General features: G+C 52.2%; 5 protein-coding genes across 5 annotated transcripts; 1 reads left to right on the plus strand and 4 right to left on the minus strand.

Moving 5' to 3' along the window:
• Positions 1–8,015: 8,015 nt before the first annotated feature.
• On the minus strand, positions 8,016–8,252 carry Z517_09359 (uncharacterized protein; the record flags this gene model as incomplete). Its single annotated transcript, XM_013425269.1, has 1 exon — positions 8,016–8,252. One exon carries the CDS (start codon positions 8,250–8,252, stop codon positions 8,016–8,018), a length of 237 nt encoding a protein of 78 aa, XP_013280723.1.
• Positions 8,253–8,276: 24 nt separating this feature from the next.
• Positions 8,277–8,853, minus strand: Z517_09360 (uncharacterized protein; the record flags this gene model as incomplete). The annotated part of the gene is made up of 2 exons (XM_013425270.1): positions 8,277–8,644; positions 8,757–8,853. The coding sequence occupies 2 exons, from the start codon at positions 8,851–8,853 to the stop codon at positions 8,277–8,279; spliced, it is 465 nt and encodes a 154-aa protein (XP_013280724.1).
• Positions 8,854–11,136: 2,283 nt separating this feature from the next.
• Z517_09361 (uncharacterized protein) lies at positions 11,137–11,859 on the minus strand (the record flags this gene model as incomplete). The annotated part of the gene is made up of 1 exon (XM_013425271.1): positions 11,137–11,859. One exon carries the CDS (start codon positions 11,857–11,859, stop codon positions 11,137–11,139), a length of 723 nt encoding a protein of 240 aa, XP_013280725.1.
• Positions 11,860–14,617: 2,758 nt separating this feature from the next.
• On the plus strand, positions 14,618–15,052 carry Z517_09362 (uncharacterized protein; the record flags this gene model as incomplete). Its single annotated transcript, XM_013425272.1, has 1 exon — positions 14,618–15,052. One exon carries the CDS (start codon positions 14,618–14,620, stop codon positions 15,050–15,052), a length of 435 nt encoding a protein of 144 aa, XP_013280726.1.
• Positions 15,053–16,653: 1,601 nt separating this feature from the next.
• Z517_09363 (uncharacterized protein) lies at positions 16,654–17,499 on the minus strand (the record flags this gene model as incomplete). The annotated part of the gene is made up of 2 exons (XM_013425273.1): positions 16,654–17,121; positions 17,182–17,499. The coding sequence occupies 2 exons, from the start codon at positions 17,497–17,499 to the stop codon at positions 16,654–16,656; spliced, it is 786 nt and encodes a 261-aa protein (XP_013280727.1).
• Positions 17,500–18,653: the final 1,154 nt, after the last annotated feature.

Consider the following 18,653-nt stretch of genomic DNA (forward strand, 5'->3'; position numbering starts at 1 on the left):
AGATGGATGAGCACCGAGATGGATGAGCACCGAGATGGATGAGCACCGAGATGGATGAGCACTGAGAGGGAGGAGTACCGAGATCGACGAGGGATCGACGAGGGATGAACAAGTACCGAGATTGACGAACGGAGGATCGACGAGAGATCGACAAGGGATCGACGTGGGGTCGACAAGTACCGAGATTGGAGAGAGGTCGACCAGCACAAAGGTGGATGAGTACCGAGATTGACGTGTACCGAGATTGACGGGTACCGAGATCGACAAGTACCGAGATCGACGAGTACACCGGGATGGATGGGCAATACACAAAACATGGGGTGCAACATCGTTGCTCGACTCCGTCTTGTATCTTGACGCTGACTCAGCAATTAAGGTTTGGGTGGCAAAACACCGAAAACACCTACAACTACACGACCAGTGGGTTATTTCCTATGAAATCTTGAGGGGGAGGTCTTCGCTATCGTAGAATCACGTATCATGTGTAAGAAATCAATTGGGAGCTCTCAGTCGTGCTGCAGCCAAAGGGCGTTGAATCCGTACGGGGCAAACGCAGAAATTAAGGTTTTCCGCGGATTTAAGGTTTGAGTGGCAAAACACCACAACTACACAACCAGTGGGTTATTTACTATGAAATCTTGGGGAGGAGGTCTCCGCTGTGGTAGTTTCATGTATCAGACGTAAAAAAAAACAGTTGGCAGGTCTCAGTGGCGCTGCAGCGAAAAGACACAAAACTCGGGGGCTGCAAAGGCAAAGGCACTCTGACAGGATTGAAGGTTTGCGGGAATTTAAGGTTTGGGTGGCAAAACACCGAAAACACCCACAACTCCACGGCCAGCGGGTTATTTGCTCTGATATTTGAGGGGGGAGGTATTCTCTATCGTACTATCATGTATCAGATGTTAAAAATTAAATATCAGGCCTAGGTGGTGCTGCAGCGGAAAGATATAAAACTCGAGGGCTGCAAAGGCACTCTGACAAAACTTAAGGTTTACAGAAATTAAGGTTTACAGGAATTGAGGTTTACAGGAATTAAGGTTTACAGGAACTAAGGTTTGGGTGGCAAAACACCAGCACCAGCAGCTACCACCACAACCAGAGGGCTATCGGCGATGAGATTTTGGGCATTAGCTACTGGAATGTCATGTATTATATATCAGGTGTCAATTAGACTAAAGTCGTGGTGCGTGGGTGGGGAGATGGATGAGATGAGGGCAGTGGCAAAAAATCAAGGTTTTTCACCAAAACGCCACAGCACCGCACTACGAACGCCATCAGGCCATGGACTATGGGTTATCGACTAGCGGGCATCGAGGATCGTGTATCGGATCAGGTATTGGCGATAGGATCGTAGATATCAGCAAGCGGAGACAAGCTTGACTCGAATCTTGAGAGGACTTGGAGGGAATTGAGGTTTGCGGACCACCACCAGCACAACCACTCCGTAGGCCGTGGAATATGGGTCATCAACCATCGACTATCATGGATATTATCGGTTTCATCAAGTCTGAATTATCCCTCAGCCAAAGGACACAAAACTCACATTCCGCGAGAGGCACTCTGACAGGAATCAAGGTTTGCAGACAGCCAGACCACCACAGCACCAGCGCCAGCGAGTAAATATCAACAAGGGAAGGCTTGCCGAGTTGGCGAATCTTGAGCAACCACTTCTTCATCAATGCTCTCTCCATCATTTCCTCCTCCACTGATTCTCTCATCAATCCTCGGAATGCCTCGGCGCGTGCTGCCCGGGCTGGGTTGAAACGGATTCTCGCCACCATGACAGGTAGACAGACTCAGGTGGCACCAGAGTGTCCTCTGGAGACAGGCCGTTGCCGTTGCTATAGGCCGGTTGGCCCCTGGTGGAACAACTGAGGAGAATGCCTTGCAGGAGGCCGCGAGAGGGTGTGAGTCTGATTGTCTCGGGTGCCGACCTCGATGCCAATTTCACAATCAGCTTTGCTTGCGAATTCGCCCCGATAACTCTCGGGGACCACACGAAGTGTTCAGCGAAGAGCGTGGGCGTGTATCAGACCATACAGAAGTTCCGCAGGTGACTCAATAACGGAAGTATCAGATGAGGTCCGACCATGTCTTCTACGGCCTGCTGGGCCTCCGATTCGCAGTTGGCTCGTCCGCCCAGAATGCCATCGCCTTCTTCTTCCTCTTCTTCGTCCTCCTCTTCTGACAGACTGCTGTACTGACGTCGACAAATCCAAACCATTTTCCAACAAGACCGAGCTTGTCGCTGGTGCTCTTCATCGCCGAGCTTGCGTTGGGCCAAGATAGAACAAGTGGAGTCGACGACATGGTTGAGCATCTGGAGATCGCCTTGTCTACTTCGACAGGCAGTTGGTGTCATGAGTACTTCTAGAGATGAGGCCACCCAAAGTCAAGAGGTTCGAGAGGTCGCTTTGGAGTGTCACGCACTCTCCAAGTGGCGAAGCACTCATGGTGGTGAGAATCCGCCACGAAGCTCAAGGACCTGAAGATCCCGCGTCATTAGCGTTATAGGCGATGGCAGTGGCAATTACGGGATTACCTGTCAGGAAACGGCCTTGGAACTGCGCCAGGAGAGGTCGTTGCGGAAATTGGTGTGTTCAGATAGATCCATCAAGTCGCAGGCCATGGCGCGAGATCTGCTTGGTGGTAGGAGCAATTATCGTTAACCCAACGCGGAAATCCTCCAATTGCGGCAAGTCCCGATTGGGAAAAAGCAACCAGGACGATCCATCCTGCCGCCACCCCTACCATCGACCATTTCATTGCAGCGGGACGAGGTCTGCCATCTCCTCAAGGTCCATCAACCAAATTGGTAGAACAGGCAGTTGATTCGTGGTCGTGTTTGAATTGTGCTCGAATCGACAAAACGGTGTCGTAACGGACACTTTGGAACGAGTCACCCAAATCGCCCAAAAGGGAAATTATGCCTCCTGGCGCCAACCAAAGCTATCCCTCCTTCTTGATGACGCTGTTTCCTCGGTGATCCACTGTTCATTCCGGAGACGTCGACTGGGCGCATCCAAAGGGCCTGATTGATCACTCGCGCGGGTGGTCCTGACGACGTGGGCCTTTCGAGGATGTTGAACCGCCTGAGGGCCATTTACCCTGTATTTGGTCAGTGTCCTGTTTTCTGTTACTAGGCATTCTGTAAACTGGTCATTCTGTCATCAGGTTGCTAATCTGTTGATCCTGTTGGAACTCCATTTCGAGTAGGTCTTTCTGTTGATCCAAGGTGTTCTTTCGCAACGCCAACCGTGCGGCTCCAGAAGCTCTGAATCGGGCCTTCCAAAGCATGACTTGGTGGAGATCGACAATGTCAGTACAGAAAGGCTGGTCCACACCATCCTCGCTCTCTCCGGTGGTGTTACACCACTTGCCCCCTCTTCAACAGTCTGAAGGAGAAGCTCAATCCCTTCGAACACAAAGTCAGGCAGGCAGGATAGGAGAGCACAACACACAATTGGGTCTGTGAGGTATCCGTGACCCGCGAATCTTCGCGGCTTTCTCTGCATATAAATCAGTCAACGGCATGGTCGAACGCAGGAAAGGAACAGACCTTCCTGGACATAGCAAGGTGACAGGTATGGGGGGCGTTATGCGCGCCTCGATACCTCTCGCGAGATGTGAGATTTGTGTCCTTTAGCTGAGGGATGATAGTCCGATGGGGTCATTCCTGATACATGATCACTGATCGCTGATAGCCCGGTGGTGTGGTGTTGTACTGTAATGCTTGTCGTAGGCGACAGCAGAGTGACTTGAATCGCAGACTTGCTTGAACGTCGGCGTGATAGTGAAGAGGAGGGATTTCTGGCCTCTATCGAAGGTGGTTTGGGCTCATCCATCTCTATCCGAACCCTTCGTCCTGTCTCAAATCGATTGAGTAGGAGGCTCAGGCAACAGGATAGGTCTTGGCCGCCAGTCGGCGAGCAATTCTATTCCACGGCGCGAATTCGAGGAGAGAGGCTGTTGATTGAACCTGTGGGCGATCGTGCTAGCGAATCGCACGAAAAGGATGACTAGGAGAGTCTGTTGAGCGACGGCAGAGGGGGGGGGTTTAAGGCGGTGACAGGATCGAACGCCAGGACAAACTTGATGCCTCATGGCCAGTCCAGCCGAGTCGTGCTGCGGCCCTGACAGAGACAAACGAGACAGGCGGTGTGAGACGCCCAATTCAAAGCACACTCGACTCCAATCAGCAGGGATGACATTCGACATTGCCCAGTGGTGTCTTCTTTGTTACTGTTGATCAGATGGCGGAACGAATATGGACGTCTTAATGACTATCAAATCTTGTGCCATGCCCCCAAGGTGGACGAGGCACCCATATCTGAGCCCTCGTCGACAGACTATACAGCGACAGACTATACAGCAACGGCATTGTTCCAGCGAGGTCTGCAATACTTCGAGGTCCAAGATTGGCGACATTCGGTACTGGTTGTTTCCGTGGTCAAGTCATCCAGGCCATGTTGAAGGCGTGTTTCGGTGCTGGTTGTTTCCGTGGTCAAGTATCATCCATGCCATGTTAAAGGCGTGTTTCGGTGTTGGTTGTCTCCTTGGTCAAGTATCATCTAGGCCATGTTGAAGGTGTGTTTGGGCTTCTCTGCCTCTCCCTCGACAGCGCGGGTTTGTCGATTCAGCGCCGACACGACGCCAATCACCAAAGACTATGGTAAAACCACGCACTGTCATCTCTTGCATGGTTTATAATCTGTCAGTGGAACAGTTCGCTGGTCTCACGGGACAGATAAAGTAGCCAGAACGCAAGGTCGACTGGGCTCACCAGAAGCCATTCCTGCTATTCCTGACCTCGCCGGCGCCTGTTTGTATTGCCAATCTTGGTGTCGATCTCTCCAGTTATCTTGTAAGTCAGGCAGAAAACCTTGTTGCTGGGCCTGAACTGGTCTCATCGTTCGCTTACGAACACGTTTGCCTCTACCAAACGCTGGCGGCGCCGTTGACGCTGGCAAGACTAGTTCCGACGAGGTCTCGGGCGAAGGACTGCGCCGTGGCCGTGGCCGTTCAGGTGTCCCTAGGGATAGATCTAAGAGAAGCCCGCGGAGGCTGATAGATGGTCAATAGAAGGAACAAATCAAGTCCAGGTAGCTACCTTCGTGGGAAGAACAAGCCATCGGCGGAGCATACCGTCTGGGCCACAAGAAACCAGTGTTTGTATACCGCCTCCTTGCTGGAGGGACGTTCGAAGACGTCGTCCGATATCGATGGAAAAAAAGGTGCCGATAGTTGGAGCAAGGATTCTTGCGGGAAGACAGCCCTTGAATGCGTTGAAATGTACAAGCGTCAGAAGTTGGTCGACTTCCTTGGCTGCCCCTTGACGGAAAAGCTTTAGGGGGTACTTTCCTTAGCTACAGCTCAACGAAAACTTTTGTTGGGAACTTTTGATTGGTTGGTATTTGCATATCGCGTAGACTGTTGCTTGGTAGGTTCCTATTCCTTCCTCGTACTGTTGCCCGCTACGTGCCCGTTTCGACGATGCCTTGGTTCGCTCATTCAACGTTCCGCCATGGGAACGGTTGGCCCCTTGCGCGCTTCATCTTCATTAAGATCGTGGCCGGAATCCTTTCCAGACTCCTACTTTTTCGCCTTTGGCCGGTCGATCTTCCACATCGCGATCCAGTCCCTGCTGGCCTTCTGGTGCTGGTGTTTTGCCACCCGGACCTTAAATTCCCGCAGACCTTGATTCCTGTAAACCTCAATTTCTGTAAACCTTAACTTTTGTGAGAGTGCCTTCGCAGCCCTCGAGTTTTGTGTCTTTCCGCTGGGCCACGATTAAGACCTGATAATTGAATTTTTACACTCGATACATGATTCTACGATAGAAAATGCCTCCCCCGTAAGATTTCATAGTAAATACCCTACTGGTGGTGTAGTTGTGGTGTTTTGCCACTCAAACCTTAATTCTGGAGTGCTGAGTCAGCGTCAAGAGCCAGCGATCCAAGACGGAGTCGAGCAACGATATTGCACCCTGTGCTTTGTGTATTGCCCGTCCATACATCAGCCATGTACTTGTCCATCTCGGTACACGTCAATTGCTAAGGTTTCCATTACCGTTGCCGTTGCCGTTGCCGTTGCCGTTGCCGTTGCCCTTGCTGTTCGACCGATGCTGGAACTTAACGCCCTTTTGCCGGGGCATAGCTCCTTGTGCGCCGCGTGGTCAGGGTTGATGCGCTGGTTGAAGATGGAAAGTCGCAGGATGAGAAGGAGAGGGGATGCCTCGCTTGACACGTGCTTGATGGCTGGCTGCCTGAGACGGGCTTTTCAGGAGCAACACTAATCGCATTGCACATTCGCGCGAACTCTGCGCGGAATGTTGGGTTCGATTTGATTGTCGCCGCATGTTCGAGTGCGAAGTTATGGAGGAGAGACTGGAAAACCCTCCAGCTGTGCCTGAAGCGAGGCTGCGTTGGCGGATTTCAAGTTCGAGCCATGTGCAGCGTAGGATTGAGCGGTAGCATTTCGATTCGTGAAGACACCCCAAGCCGACCCCTCTCCTGGTCGACATTGCTGATATCTGAGGTTGAAGAGCATCAGTCTGAGCATAGGTTGCCCTTGGTTGTCACAAAGCAGACGGAAAAGCATGCGCAATGATGTGATTCGGCCCGGGGCTTCTTGTTTCTCATGAAGGTTGCCGAAAACGTGTGGGAGGACTTTGGCAGAGGGAGGTCTCAGGTGGTTCGGCTCTCTGGTCGACGACTGCTGCTGATGCAGGTCAACAATGCTCGACCTCATTCAGAATCTCCTATCACGAATCTTCCGAGATCGAGTCATGCCTGCACGGGCCCTGCTTCCATACCCACTTACACGAGATCTCGAGGGGATCCATTCCATCCTGCGATACAAGTACGGCATGGATTAAGGGTATCGATCGAACGACTGATAGCATTTCGTCACAGCATCAAAGGATCAAGCACCACCGGACCAAGCATTAGAGGATCAGGGAGGTAAAGATCATTAATACCCATCTGACTGCGGACGTAGAGCTGAGCTCGCATAGGGAGGTACCAAAATCACCACGCAGCATGGACCTCTTGACTTCTGAGTGGAGAAACTTTTGATATCAATTTTTTTTAGCAAGGGGAAACCTTTGGGCAATCTTTCCCCGGGTTTCTATTCGAACATGTTACCACGCTATGCCAATGCAAGTGACAAAGTTTTCTCTCTCTCTTGAAGACTCTGTTATAATCATGGCCTCTGACGACGATTTGCAGGCTCTTGACACCCATCATGATGAAAAAGATTGGGAGTCGCAGAAGGAGAATTTCCGCATTTGTTACATTAATAATGGCTTGGTATCCGCAGCCTCGGAACCGGGATGGTTCATATCAACGAGTCTGGATCACGATTCTACTTAGTGGTCCTTGGAATGTGAGACCGATAGCTCTTCCGGTACTGGGAGACTGGGAGATATTGAGCTGTGGGGAGTAGAACCAATAGTTAGTTATTCACAGTCCCGAAGTGAAGAGACTGTTCCAGAGAGCTCACATTGCAGTACGAAAGACTGTCTGAAAAGGTTGAGGTTCTGTTGTGTGAACAACATCTCAAATGGCACGTGATCAACGTGCCAAGAGATTAGGTCCGTGACACATTGTAACAATCATTGTAACAGCCCACGTAACAGTCCATGAACAGGTCAGCCGCCACCAAACTTGCACTCCTCGCCGTAGACCGTCAAATCCCTTTTCGACCTTGATTCGCAGGTCGGTCATTCCCAGCCGGACGCGATCACCAGTCGTCGGCCCTCCAAGGAAAAGCCGAGGGGCCCGCTGCAGGTCGGCTGGTCTGCCGAATGTCACAAAGACTCACCAAGTAAGCCCTCGAACAATGAGTCCTATTGCACGCTTCGCGCATGCAAGTTATTCCCCATCCTGTCGGCCAGATGACCGACAGAGAGAAAGAAATGCGACTCATTCGGTTTTTGCATTTCGCGCCCCTCATTTGCAGACAACCAACAACAGAACCATCACAGCACCAGCGAGCAATGGGGCCGTGGGTAATCACATGCCAATGTTGTCCCAGTCATGGCCAAACTGAATTCCGGGCTGTTTTGTGGGTACAATGGTGAAAATATGGTCCTCGGTACCATCTAACACGCCCTCGAGAATCGTGGCATCGGACACGACGCCTCCAGTATTGAAGAACTTGGAACCATTGAACACGAGTTCCTCGCCATCCCCTGATTCTCCCTGTGGCTTGTCCTCCGTCACCTGCAGGAAGGCAAACTTCTCCTGCATCGACTCGTACGCCGCAATCCACTCCTATGTGTGTCCGCGCATGTACTCCGTCCCCGTCACGGCCGCGTCCTTGTTCATCCACTCGACCAACCTCGCAACGTAATCCTGCTCGGCGCCTCTCTTTCTGAGGCTGTAGAAGTCCCAGCCCGTCCCTCTATACGCGAGGCGATCCTCGTATTCCTTCCGCATCACGTCCTGCGCCGGCAGATACGCTTTACCCGCAAAGACCCGGGCGACTACCTGCGCTTGGAAGTCGAAGAGGTAAAACGTGGTGACTTGTAAGGGCGTACCTACAAACGCCATCGTGGGGTTAGGGATGTAGAATATGTCCTGCCAGAGATTGTGCACCATGTCCCCCTCGGCGGTTACCAGCATCTCGCGGCTCGCGTTGGCTAGTAGGTAGCAGGTAGTAGCCACGAGAATATCATGTATCAGCCACGAGATATGAGAATACCAGCCAAGGGGAGACAGACTCGGCTCATACTGCGAGAACACGCTTGGTACCTTTGGAGAATGCGGGACACAACATGATACCGTACGATATCAACCATCGGGCCATACGCCATGGACTGTGTGTCAGTGGAAACTTGTATGAATCCATGAAAACACACAGCTTTTCACCCTCTAACCTGTCCAAACAGGCGCCTTTTCCACAGACCTTTCTGTCCTGTTTAAACCTCGCAACCTGATGGCTGCCAACTGGCTTTTGACCGATCGCTCCTGTCCAAGCGTGACTTGTTCCAGTGCGTTCATCCCAATCATCTCTGGAACTTGTTGAAGTGGACAGGATTCAACCGTTTCGTTGGCCCATCCGCGCCATTTCCGTCGTTGGGGGCGAATGAGAACGACACTGTCGAGTCTTCCACCTTTCCTCTGGTGTAACTGTACTGAAACTCAACGTGCCTGGTCCTGCCGTGTCCGGACGGCGTCTGTGCGGGCACCAACGCATCCTGATTATCTCCCGTAAATCGTCGTCGGCGTGACCTGTTCTCGGCCTCGTCCGCGCAGGAACTGTCTCAAGTAAACTGCCTCTTTTGGTTCAGCCATGACCTGTTGCTCTTGTTCCACATGTAATTACGACAAATCCAACGGTTCCTCTCGCATAAACTCTGAGAAATCAACTAGTGGTGCATCCTGAATATCCTCATCACTGTCGAATTCCTCCGTGACTTTAACAGGCGCAAAACCCCTATTTTGATCTGCATCAAAGATCATTAATGTCCTTGAAACGGAACACTCTACATTCCTCAGGATCAAACACCCAGTAGATTGAAGGCGAGGCGCCGTACCCAAGCATGATGCACGGCTTGGAACGGTCTGCAAACTTCCCTGGCGCTTCTCCTTTGGCATATGAACAAAGGCACGGCACGAGTTCCAGTCACCCGCAAATGACTCAGATCAGGTTGTCCACCACTGAACCGCTCAAAGGGTGTAACGAAACCAATCGATCCGTTCGGACTGCGAGGGAGCAAACAAGTGGCGGTTTGCAAAAGGTTCTCCCACAAATATTCAGGTAATCCAGAGTCCTTCCCATTCTCTTGTTCGCCGCGTTCGCCGCGTTCGCCGCGTTCGCCACGTAATCCTTCATCCAGATCGCTCTGAGCCTTGTTCTTGAGGAAGTAGAGGACTACATGTCTGGAATAATCGTCTGTGGTAGTCAGGAGACAATGGCCCCTTCGTCGATGCCACAGTCTTGCCGATTCTCCGCCCTTCACAGATAGTGCATTGATGGATTCCTCACGATGAACCTGGACCAGAGACGAAACGTTGTCCTTCGCACTGAGTAGGAAACGCCTTCCTTCCTTCAGGACGTTTGCAATTCGCCGATTGCCTTTATCTCGAAGCTATCCGAATCCTTGTCGAAGAGGGCAAAGCGGACGTCAATCAGAGAAGTCAAGCCGGCGGTCGTTCCTTACTGGCTTGCGCGGCCACTGAGGGGTTTACACGGATTGTCGAGTACCTGTTGAGTCTGCCACACTTGGACAAGCACGCGCCAGGCGCACGACGGCCGATCGCCGTTGTCGTACGCCACGGCTAACGGCAACGTGCGTAATGTAGAATTGCTTTTGGGTGACAGCGAGGTCAGGGCGGATTTGCGGGATTCGAAAGGGCGGACGGCCATGGATTGGGCACGGATGCATCATCAGAACGCAATCGTTTCCAGTGTCTACCAGACCAGGAATCTTCTCAAGGATAGCAAGCATTCCCTGTTCCTTGAGAATGTGAATACTCTGTAGATTCACGCCGAGTTGCGGAAAATACTAGACATTCTTGAATCGAATCGGTATTGTAACCCCTTCTCGGTCACAATCGAGAATGATGTCGCCACAGCCTTCAGCCTCAATCTCGCTCCGACCTGCCAACCGGGTGGTCAGCCATTCCTCACGAAAGTTGATGTAACTCGTCCTTGGATATATCATATGGTGAGAAACGTCACTATCCAGGAGAAAATCTCGTTCTTCAACGTCACAGACCGCGAGATCTATCGTGGTGACAGCTTAATGGTATGCCTGATTGGCCTGTGTCGCCCCCCCCCCCCCCATCTGCAGGAGGGTCTCGTTTGCCGTTGCCATTCCTGATCATAGAGATGATCTCCGGTGATAATTGGTCGATGACAGAGGCGTTCGCGTCTGCTCTCTCCTTGTCCTTGTCCTTCCTGCTCTTCTGCGATCGGCTATCCTGATCAACACGATTTGGATTACAAGGGCAATGTTTCCATGAATGATCATTGGTTTGGTGTGTCCGACAGGCCCATCTCTCCGAACCCTTGTTCCTGGATTGGACTGTATTGGTATTGGGCTTCCTCCCTCTGCCGTTACCAGATCCGCTCAATCGACCCCTCGATTGAGTCTGAGCCTTGAAGGCATTGGCCTGATGAGATTGGCTATTGCCAGATGCCTGTGATGCCTTCCACATCATACTGGAAGACTTTCTGAACTGCATCGTCAAAGGCCACTTTATCCTTTTCTGTGTCGAGAGTCTGTGACACCACCAGCTCATAATCCTCGCCCAGTCCATTCAGGAAGACGGAGACCCAAAAATCGTCTTTGAACTCGTGCCCAAGTGCCTCAAAACTCGAGCGATTGGCACGCAACTTGTTGACATATTCGTCGAGTGTTGTGAACTGTTTGAGAAAGTAACGATTCACCAGAACCGCCTGACGATGGACCGCCGCAAGGCTCTGCTCTTGCTGTCCATAAGCCTGCTTTAGCCTTGCAAGGACATCCTTCGCCGTCTTTTCCTGGACGATGAGCGGTTTGACGTGATGGGCACAGAGATTGTAAATGACGGCTTGTGCCTTCGAGTCCACCGCCTCCCATTTCTCAAACTTGTCCGTCTCCTGAGCGAGCCATTGCTCATGGTTTGCCGCAAGTTCAGAATCTTCAAGACGCTTTTCAGGTCGAGGTTGTTTGCGTGCCAGGAAGTCCGCCGTCGTAATCCTTCGCGCTTCGCGATCTAGCAACTCTGGATTGACGACCACCGGTCGTGATATCGCGCTGTAGCATTCCTGGGCGCGAAGTTCCATTTCGCAGGCCGGCAACCACGTCGCGTAGTTAGACTTGCCCTGTAGGATCAAACGATCCCTCCGCTTATTCAACACCCCCATCTTTACTGTAGACCGCTCCAGGTGAAGTGTAATCGGTGGATCGAAATGGGTTTGGCCCGCGGCCGAATAGTCCGTGTCAGCGTGACACAAAATGAGACCACCGTTGGGTCCCGTGTCGATAACCGATCGGTAGGTACCAGGACAGGCAGGGATAGGATAGGTCGTTCCCTCGGAACACCTTTTCGAAACGCGTTTTGGTTTATTTGGCACTGCCTCGCAGTATCCACGGCACGCCCTTGCGTCCGCGGCCAAATCCACCCGGAACGATGGTATTCGAGAACTGAGGTTATTACGAACCCTTCCGGTAGAGAACGACCGGGGAATCAAATCTGGATAATGATAAACGACGCGCAATAAAGCGTTTGGGCGCTCATAAGCTGTGAGTGGAAACTTGATTGGAAGGAAATCTATCCAGCGCGCACCTGCGGCAGTTGTTGTCCGCCGCGGCGAAAATCACTCGCTTAACCGTACCGATAGGGTTACGGCCACACTGTGGACTGCCAAGTATCGGACTATCAGCTATCATCCCATCAGACACCAGGTGACAGATATTAGCTTCAAGGAAGGCTAGGTGGAAGAGTCTACCCTTGACCGTCTTGACGGAAACAAGGGCTCGCCGTAGTCCCTGTCACCATACTACCACTACAACAACCATAACCGGCAGGGCTATCAGCGATTAGCCATGAGATATCAGCCCAAGGAGACTTCAACCTACACTCTGCGAGTCCACCCTTGGCCAGCCCACAAGGGAAAACAAGCAAGGGCTCGCCGTAGCCCATGTTCACCACCAGCGGGATGCTATCGGGCTATCAGGGATCAGTGATCAGCCATCTGGCCATTAGGTCGTAGGTATCAGCCATGAGAATATCAACCAAGGGAGAAGTCAGTTCATACTACGTAGGTTGAGTACATGCCGGAGCGTTGCCCGCAGGAATTAAGCCGTGAGCGTTCAGAGACGAGGTAAGTAGCCATCGGAGCATCAGGTATCATGTATCCCTTGCCAGATATCATGCATTTTGTATCAGATATCAATTATCAGGTGTCAATCATCCCCTAGCCGAAGGGGACAAACTCATACCATGCGAGCAAACGAGAAGAGGGCGAGCGGAGGGCGGGGAGATGTGCTGCACAGGCCAGCCCATCTTACGAGGCAACGGAGCGCAGGTACCGCAGGCAAAAAGCAACGCAGACCGACCGGCAGGAATCCTGGACCTGAGCAGGAACAAGTCCGTGTGACCGACGACAGGATGTACGAGGGCGGCTTTGTCGTGTCGCCCATCCCGGGCTGCTCCCAGGGCGTGATTATGATCGACGGCAACTCCTTGTATGTGTCTCTGATGAAGTATTTACAGATATTTCGTGGATCGGTGCGTGGTCTGCGCCGACGTTCGAGGCCTTGAATGCAAAAGACGAACGTGCCCATCGATGGTGGTCGGCCTGAAATTGAGGAGAGGAAAGGGAAGTCGAGTATACGGCTAGTAGTTCCTTGCAGGTCTACGACTTGGACACTCTTAGGGGATCAAAGCCAGCGTCAATGCTGCGACGCGGAGCGGATGAAGGAGCCCGACAGTTCCAGTCCAGCTCACGATGCGTGGTCGACGGCCTCATCTTCGCGGCTTGGTCGATCAAGGAGATGTCCTCGCCGAGTTCGACAACCTGAACGGCTTCCTTTGGCTCAGTCTATTGGGGACTTTGCGTCAACGACTCTAAAGGAAGAGATTGGATAGACTGGGTTCAAAAGACCACGGAGATTTGCCCACCAAAGCTCACTTGCTCTACTTTGCCAGATAACGTTACAATGACAGACTGGTTCGAATATAAGTTGCCCGCAACGAGATTGGACGATTGGCTGTTACAAGTCTGTTACAAGTCTGTTACAATGGTTGTTACAATGGCTGTTACAATTGGCCAATACGTTTTCCTCTTCCCGAATTGGCGAGTACATTGAATCCAACTGCCGACCATGGAGCGGCCGCGGCCCCTACTAGTGTGAGCACTTACTGTTGCCGGGTAGGTTGACCGGATAATTTCCACCGCGGCACACAACGAATCCGCAGGGGTCTTTGCGTGAACGACGAATGTGACTTGCGGGTCCGAGGAGAAAGACGAGACTCGGAATCAAGAGCGATGCGTTCTGCAGCCTGTGGGCTAGCAGTGGACAATTCCACCAGAGTTTGATCAATTGTGTCCTGCATGTCGGCGGTCGATACCGCGACGGGTCGTGTCGCCTTTGTAGCCGGGGGCATCTTCCACTGATAAAAGGGGAGATGAACCGTTTGTCGGCCTCTTGCTATCGGGACTTCTCCACGCCATCTCGCATGCTGCAGGTTGTCGCACTCATAAATTCCGTCGGGCTTGGGCGTGTTGGTGAGGTGGAAAGAGGATCGGTCAGTTGTGCTTACCCGCCCGCTTTTGGACATTGTTTGGATGTTACTCTGTCAAAACGAAGAATGGATGTGGTCGAGAAGCGCCGGTATGTAAGGAATACGGAAAGATCTGAGTCCCCAGATCCTCAATGCCGTGAGAAATCATCCTTGCTTGGATGTCGTGGATAGCTGGTTCCCCAGGCTGTTGGAGGGACTGGGTTTCTTTCGGGCTGGTCACAACGTCAAAGTTTGGAGCGAGCTGCAGCTGATATGGGTAAAGAAGAAAGAATGGTCGCGTAATTATTTTGTTGTATCGGGCTCAGGCAGATACAAGCTTGAACAAGGCCGAGAGGTGGCGGAAACACTCACTACAACCAACCTCGAAACAGCACATGCTTTGGTGCACAAGAAACACACCAGGAACAGGTGTGGGAGGTGGCGACAACGCAGAGCGTCAAGAGTTCCACTCTCGCATCGATCCAGATGTGGTCCTGCCTCCAATCGAGCATGATGACAACTCTCGTATCAAACAAGATCGAGGATATCCTATACGCCCGCCCCGAGTCAAGCGGGACGCTGGTGACGATTTCGAGGGCGAGGATTGGCTGGATGCCGACGACGATGTTCTTCGCGCTCGACTCCGCAACGCTTTCAGGGTTACGGCAGTCTCTACTTCACCGAGGACGCTGCAAGCGTTGCAGGCTGTATTCTTGGTTGCAACAGCTTGCCAGTATTCATTCCCCCATCGACGGCTTCAATCCAGCCTTTCTCTGCTTCAGGCTCCTCAACTTTGCACCCAGAGCTGGAGTGGACATTTCGAAATCTAGGCTTGGACGTGGCGAGGTCATCGTTCGTGACCCAGCTCGACAAGGACGACTGTTGACGTCGCAGGACTCGGCCATCGAGCTGACAAAACGGCAGTCGGTCATGAGTGTACTGGATACTGCGCTCGGTCCGCGTGAACTTTGCTTCTCCACGAATCGACACCTTTGAGACGCGAAACCGGGACTTTCCGGGAATATTTGAAAAAACAAATAATCACCATGCACAAGTATTCAACGGATGCGGTTCCCTTGGTCTCTGCAGAAGAGCAAGTACGCCTTCTCAAAAGTCTCAAACGAACAGGGCAGTGTAGTGTGAGGAAAGTCCAGGGCAGAGTGCGAGAAAGGCGACGCTTCACGTTGATGCTTCAATAATGTGCGCAGGATTGACAGGTCGAGATTCGTATTTTGCGCAAACATGCTCGCCTTTGGCACTCTGTCCACACTTTCCGCAGATAGCAGTCCTGCAGACGTGACCTGTGACCATCCTATCAGTTTAATTGAACGTTCCTGACGATTGTTGCACCTTTTCCACCGACCTCTGAGAGGGTCAACTGGTCCGCAATTTGGCGGTCAACTGGTCAGACGGGCGCGACCGATACGCTGATCAAACACGGGGCGAAGGATGTGGTTGCGCTGGTCACTCATGGTATTTTGTCAGGGAAAGCCGTCCGCGATCGGCGCCCTGTGCGGCTCGTAGATGTACTTTTGTCGAAGCGGGCAAGGGCAGTGACAGTGGCAGGGACAGTGGCAGTGTCAAAAAAGCTCGCGGGGAGAGGGCGTCGTTGCAGAAGCACTGGTTGCCGTTCTCGACGCCCATCCAGGCAAAGGATTCCTGGATTGATGTTCAAGCCGTCAAGCTAACTTGTGAGTTCGGGCAGAACAAGAGACGTATGTTTCAGGCGCGTCTTTCTGAATTTCCACGAGTCAGAGGGACCAAGTTCTCCGACAAGACGCTTCTGGGATTGGTGAAACATGCAGCACGAGGAAAGGGGAGAAGTCTTTCACCGCAATAGAAGCAGACACAAAGAATATGTTGGGTGACAAGAAGCCCTAGGAGCAGAGCAAAGAGGCACCGATTGCGAATCAGGTGGTGCTGATGAGGACGAAGCTGATTCAATCGTCCGGCGGACACGAGCTTGTCCTTTGTTATGGACGACAACTGCGGCCTCGTGTATCGGCAATCCGTCAGGACCGACACTGGATTAAATGTAACCCACCTGTAGAATATGCACAATGTCGTCGTTGCTGAGTTGTATGTCGAACTAATCTCCGATTCATCTTCGACCTCGACGCCGTTTCCATAGTTCTCAACTCGCCTACTTCGCCAGCGATGGCGTTCTCTCCGTTCAGCCTTTGCTGAGCCTTGATTCCGAGTTTTCATATCATTTCTCCCGATTTATCGCCAACGGCTCGAAGAACTTCGTCTCCAAGTCCCTTCCCGAGATCGTTCCTGTGCGCCAAAATGCAGATTCGCCGCAAATCTGGTTTCTGTCGCTTAATCGGTCGTCAATGTAATTTCCACTTTTCCTTTTTCTCTTTCAAGCCATGTCCCTCTCCCCCTTTTCGGGCAATTCCGGCGAGGACGTTGCCTGATCCTGTCGACTTCATCCGAGTTTCTCTTTCCCCATCACCTCCCAAATGGAGTTTCGATCAGGCGAGAGAGATTCCGTTAAAAACGATAACTTCTCGATACTGGGTTTCCAAACAGCTGCTGAACTCAATTTCGTCAGAGATTTTAGGAACTTTGACCATTCAACACGGTAACCCGGCTTGTTGCGACGGTTGGGCTGGCGCATCCAAACGAGCATTTGCATGGGTTCTAGTGAAATCGCGGCGAGTGAATCCTTGGGCAGAGATTTGATGAGCGATTCAGTGCCTTGGGCGTCGTTGTATGTGCCGACGATGAAGCTTGATAGCCGCTTTTCTTGAGAAAACGAAGCGGAGGACTTTGGCACTGGGGCATAGCTTCGGAGCTGACTCTCCTCGAATTGGGCAGGATTGACATCGGGCCGTCGAGGAGCCAGAAGCGCAAGGCTAGCGGTCCGGTGACCGCTTGACGCAGAAGCCGACGCCTGCGGAAAAACGAGCAGTTTGAGATCAACGGATCCAAGACCATTCTCTCAGTAGGTCACTGAACCAAGCGAGATCGAAGCATCGAGAGTCGCCCAGTTCGCGACATCGGCAGTGTTGGTCATTCCAGAGTAACGCGTGCGGTGTGTTTGAACTTCAGCCAAGGGTTTGACATCTCTGTGCCCAACAAGATATTGCCGAACCGTGGTGGCTTCTTTGGAACCATTTGCAAGCGGCGCGTCCCGGTCCACGTACGAGTTTGAGATATTGAAATCGTGTTTCAGCGCAGAGACGGCCAGAGCAAAACTGGGCTCGAAGTGCCTTGATTGAAACAATCGCCACGAGACCGGTCGCGCCGGTTCGGAGAAAGTCCTCGCCATGATTCAAGTCTCTGAGATTGTCCAATCTAGAGCATACTGTTTCTTTGAGGTCATCTGGTATCCCGTGATCCCCGCCCTACCCGTCCCCCAAACGCTCCTGTTTCGCGAAATACCTGTGCCATTCCTGACACGATTTGTGTGCTCAGCCAAGGATGGAGAGACTGGACCATGTCAATTGACCAAAGAAGCAATGCGCGACCAGACTGTTGATGCACGAGGAACGCTACGGCTCTACAAACCCTCCACCATCACGATGGCAGCCCGTCATCGCGGCAGCGGTCATACTGTACTTGTGCGGACGCAGTGCAGATTCCACGTTTTCCAACAGCTACATCCTACAGACGGCTAGAGAGAAAATGCATCGCGAGCCAGCACTCGCGCGCTGTGTCAGGTATCTCGAAGAGCAAATTCAAAATGAATGCTCAATTTCAGTCCGGAGACTCATACTCGACCCTCCGACAGGTCAGCTGTGAATGGAGCCCGCGCGCGTTCCGTTCATCGCCGCCTTGCCGATCAACGATTCCCAAGATTGCCACACAGGAACTTTTAATCGTGCTGCAGTCAAAGAAGCGGCGTCCGCTGCTGTGTCCTCCGCGATCGACGATCGGCGGCGTTATCAACACACGATGCGCACTCGAGATTCAGATTGCCACATCTTTGGCACGGAGTGTTTCCATTGCATTCTATTTTGCGCCTCCCTTGTGGTGGATCTTCTCGAGCTTCTCCGTCGACGAGGCCAGGAAGGTCCTGGTGTTAACGCATAGACTCTGGCAAATACACAGACAGACAAACAAAACTTGATAGATTCCTGAGTCTTCTTCAATGATCCAGCTGTTGTCTTTTTTCTTCGTCGCGCCAACGTCAAGGCGGGTGTCTGGGTTCTCGTGCATGCCGGCGCTGGAGGTGTCGGGCTGGCGGCAGTACAGATTGCAAAGGCGTACGGTGCCACCGTTATCGCCACAGTTCCAAATTCGCCATTGTCGAGGCGCAGATATATCAGCGAGGGCGTGATACCACTCTCCATGCGCCCGGCTCCAAATTCCTGTCGTAAGCTGCAGAGATATCTTGTTTTTTCCTACTTGCGATAAAATCAAGGTCCGCAAGGATTTCGACTCGATGGCTCCTCAAGAAGGCAAAGCCTTGGAGAAATCGTC

Source organism: Fonsecaea pedrosoi, assembly GCF_000835455.1.
Source record: "Fonsecaea pedrosoi CBS 271.37 unplaced genomic scaffold supercont1.6, whole genome shotgun sequence".
Classification (NCBI taxonomy): Eukaryota; Fungi; Ascomycota; class Eurotiomycetes; order Chaetothyriales; family Herpotrichiellaceae; genus Fonsecaea; species Fonsecaea pedrosoi.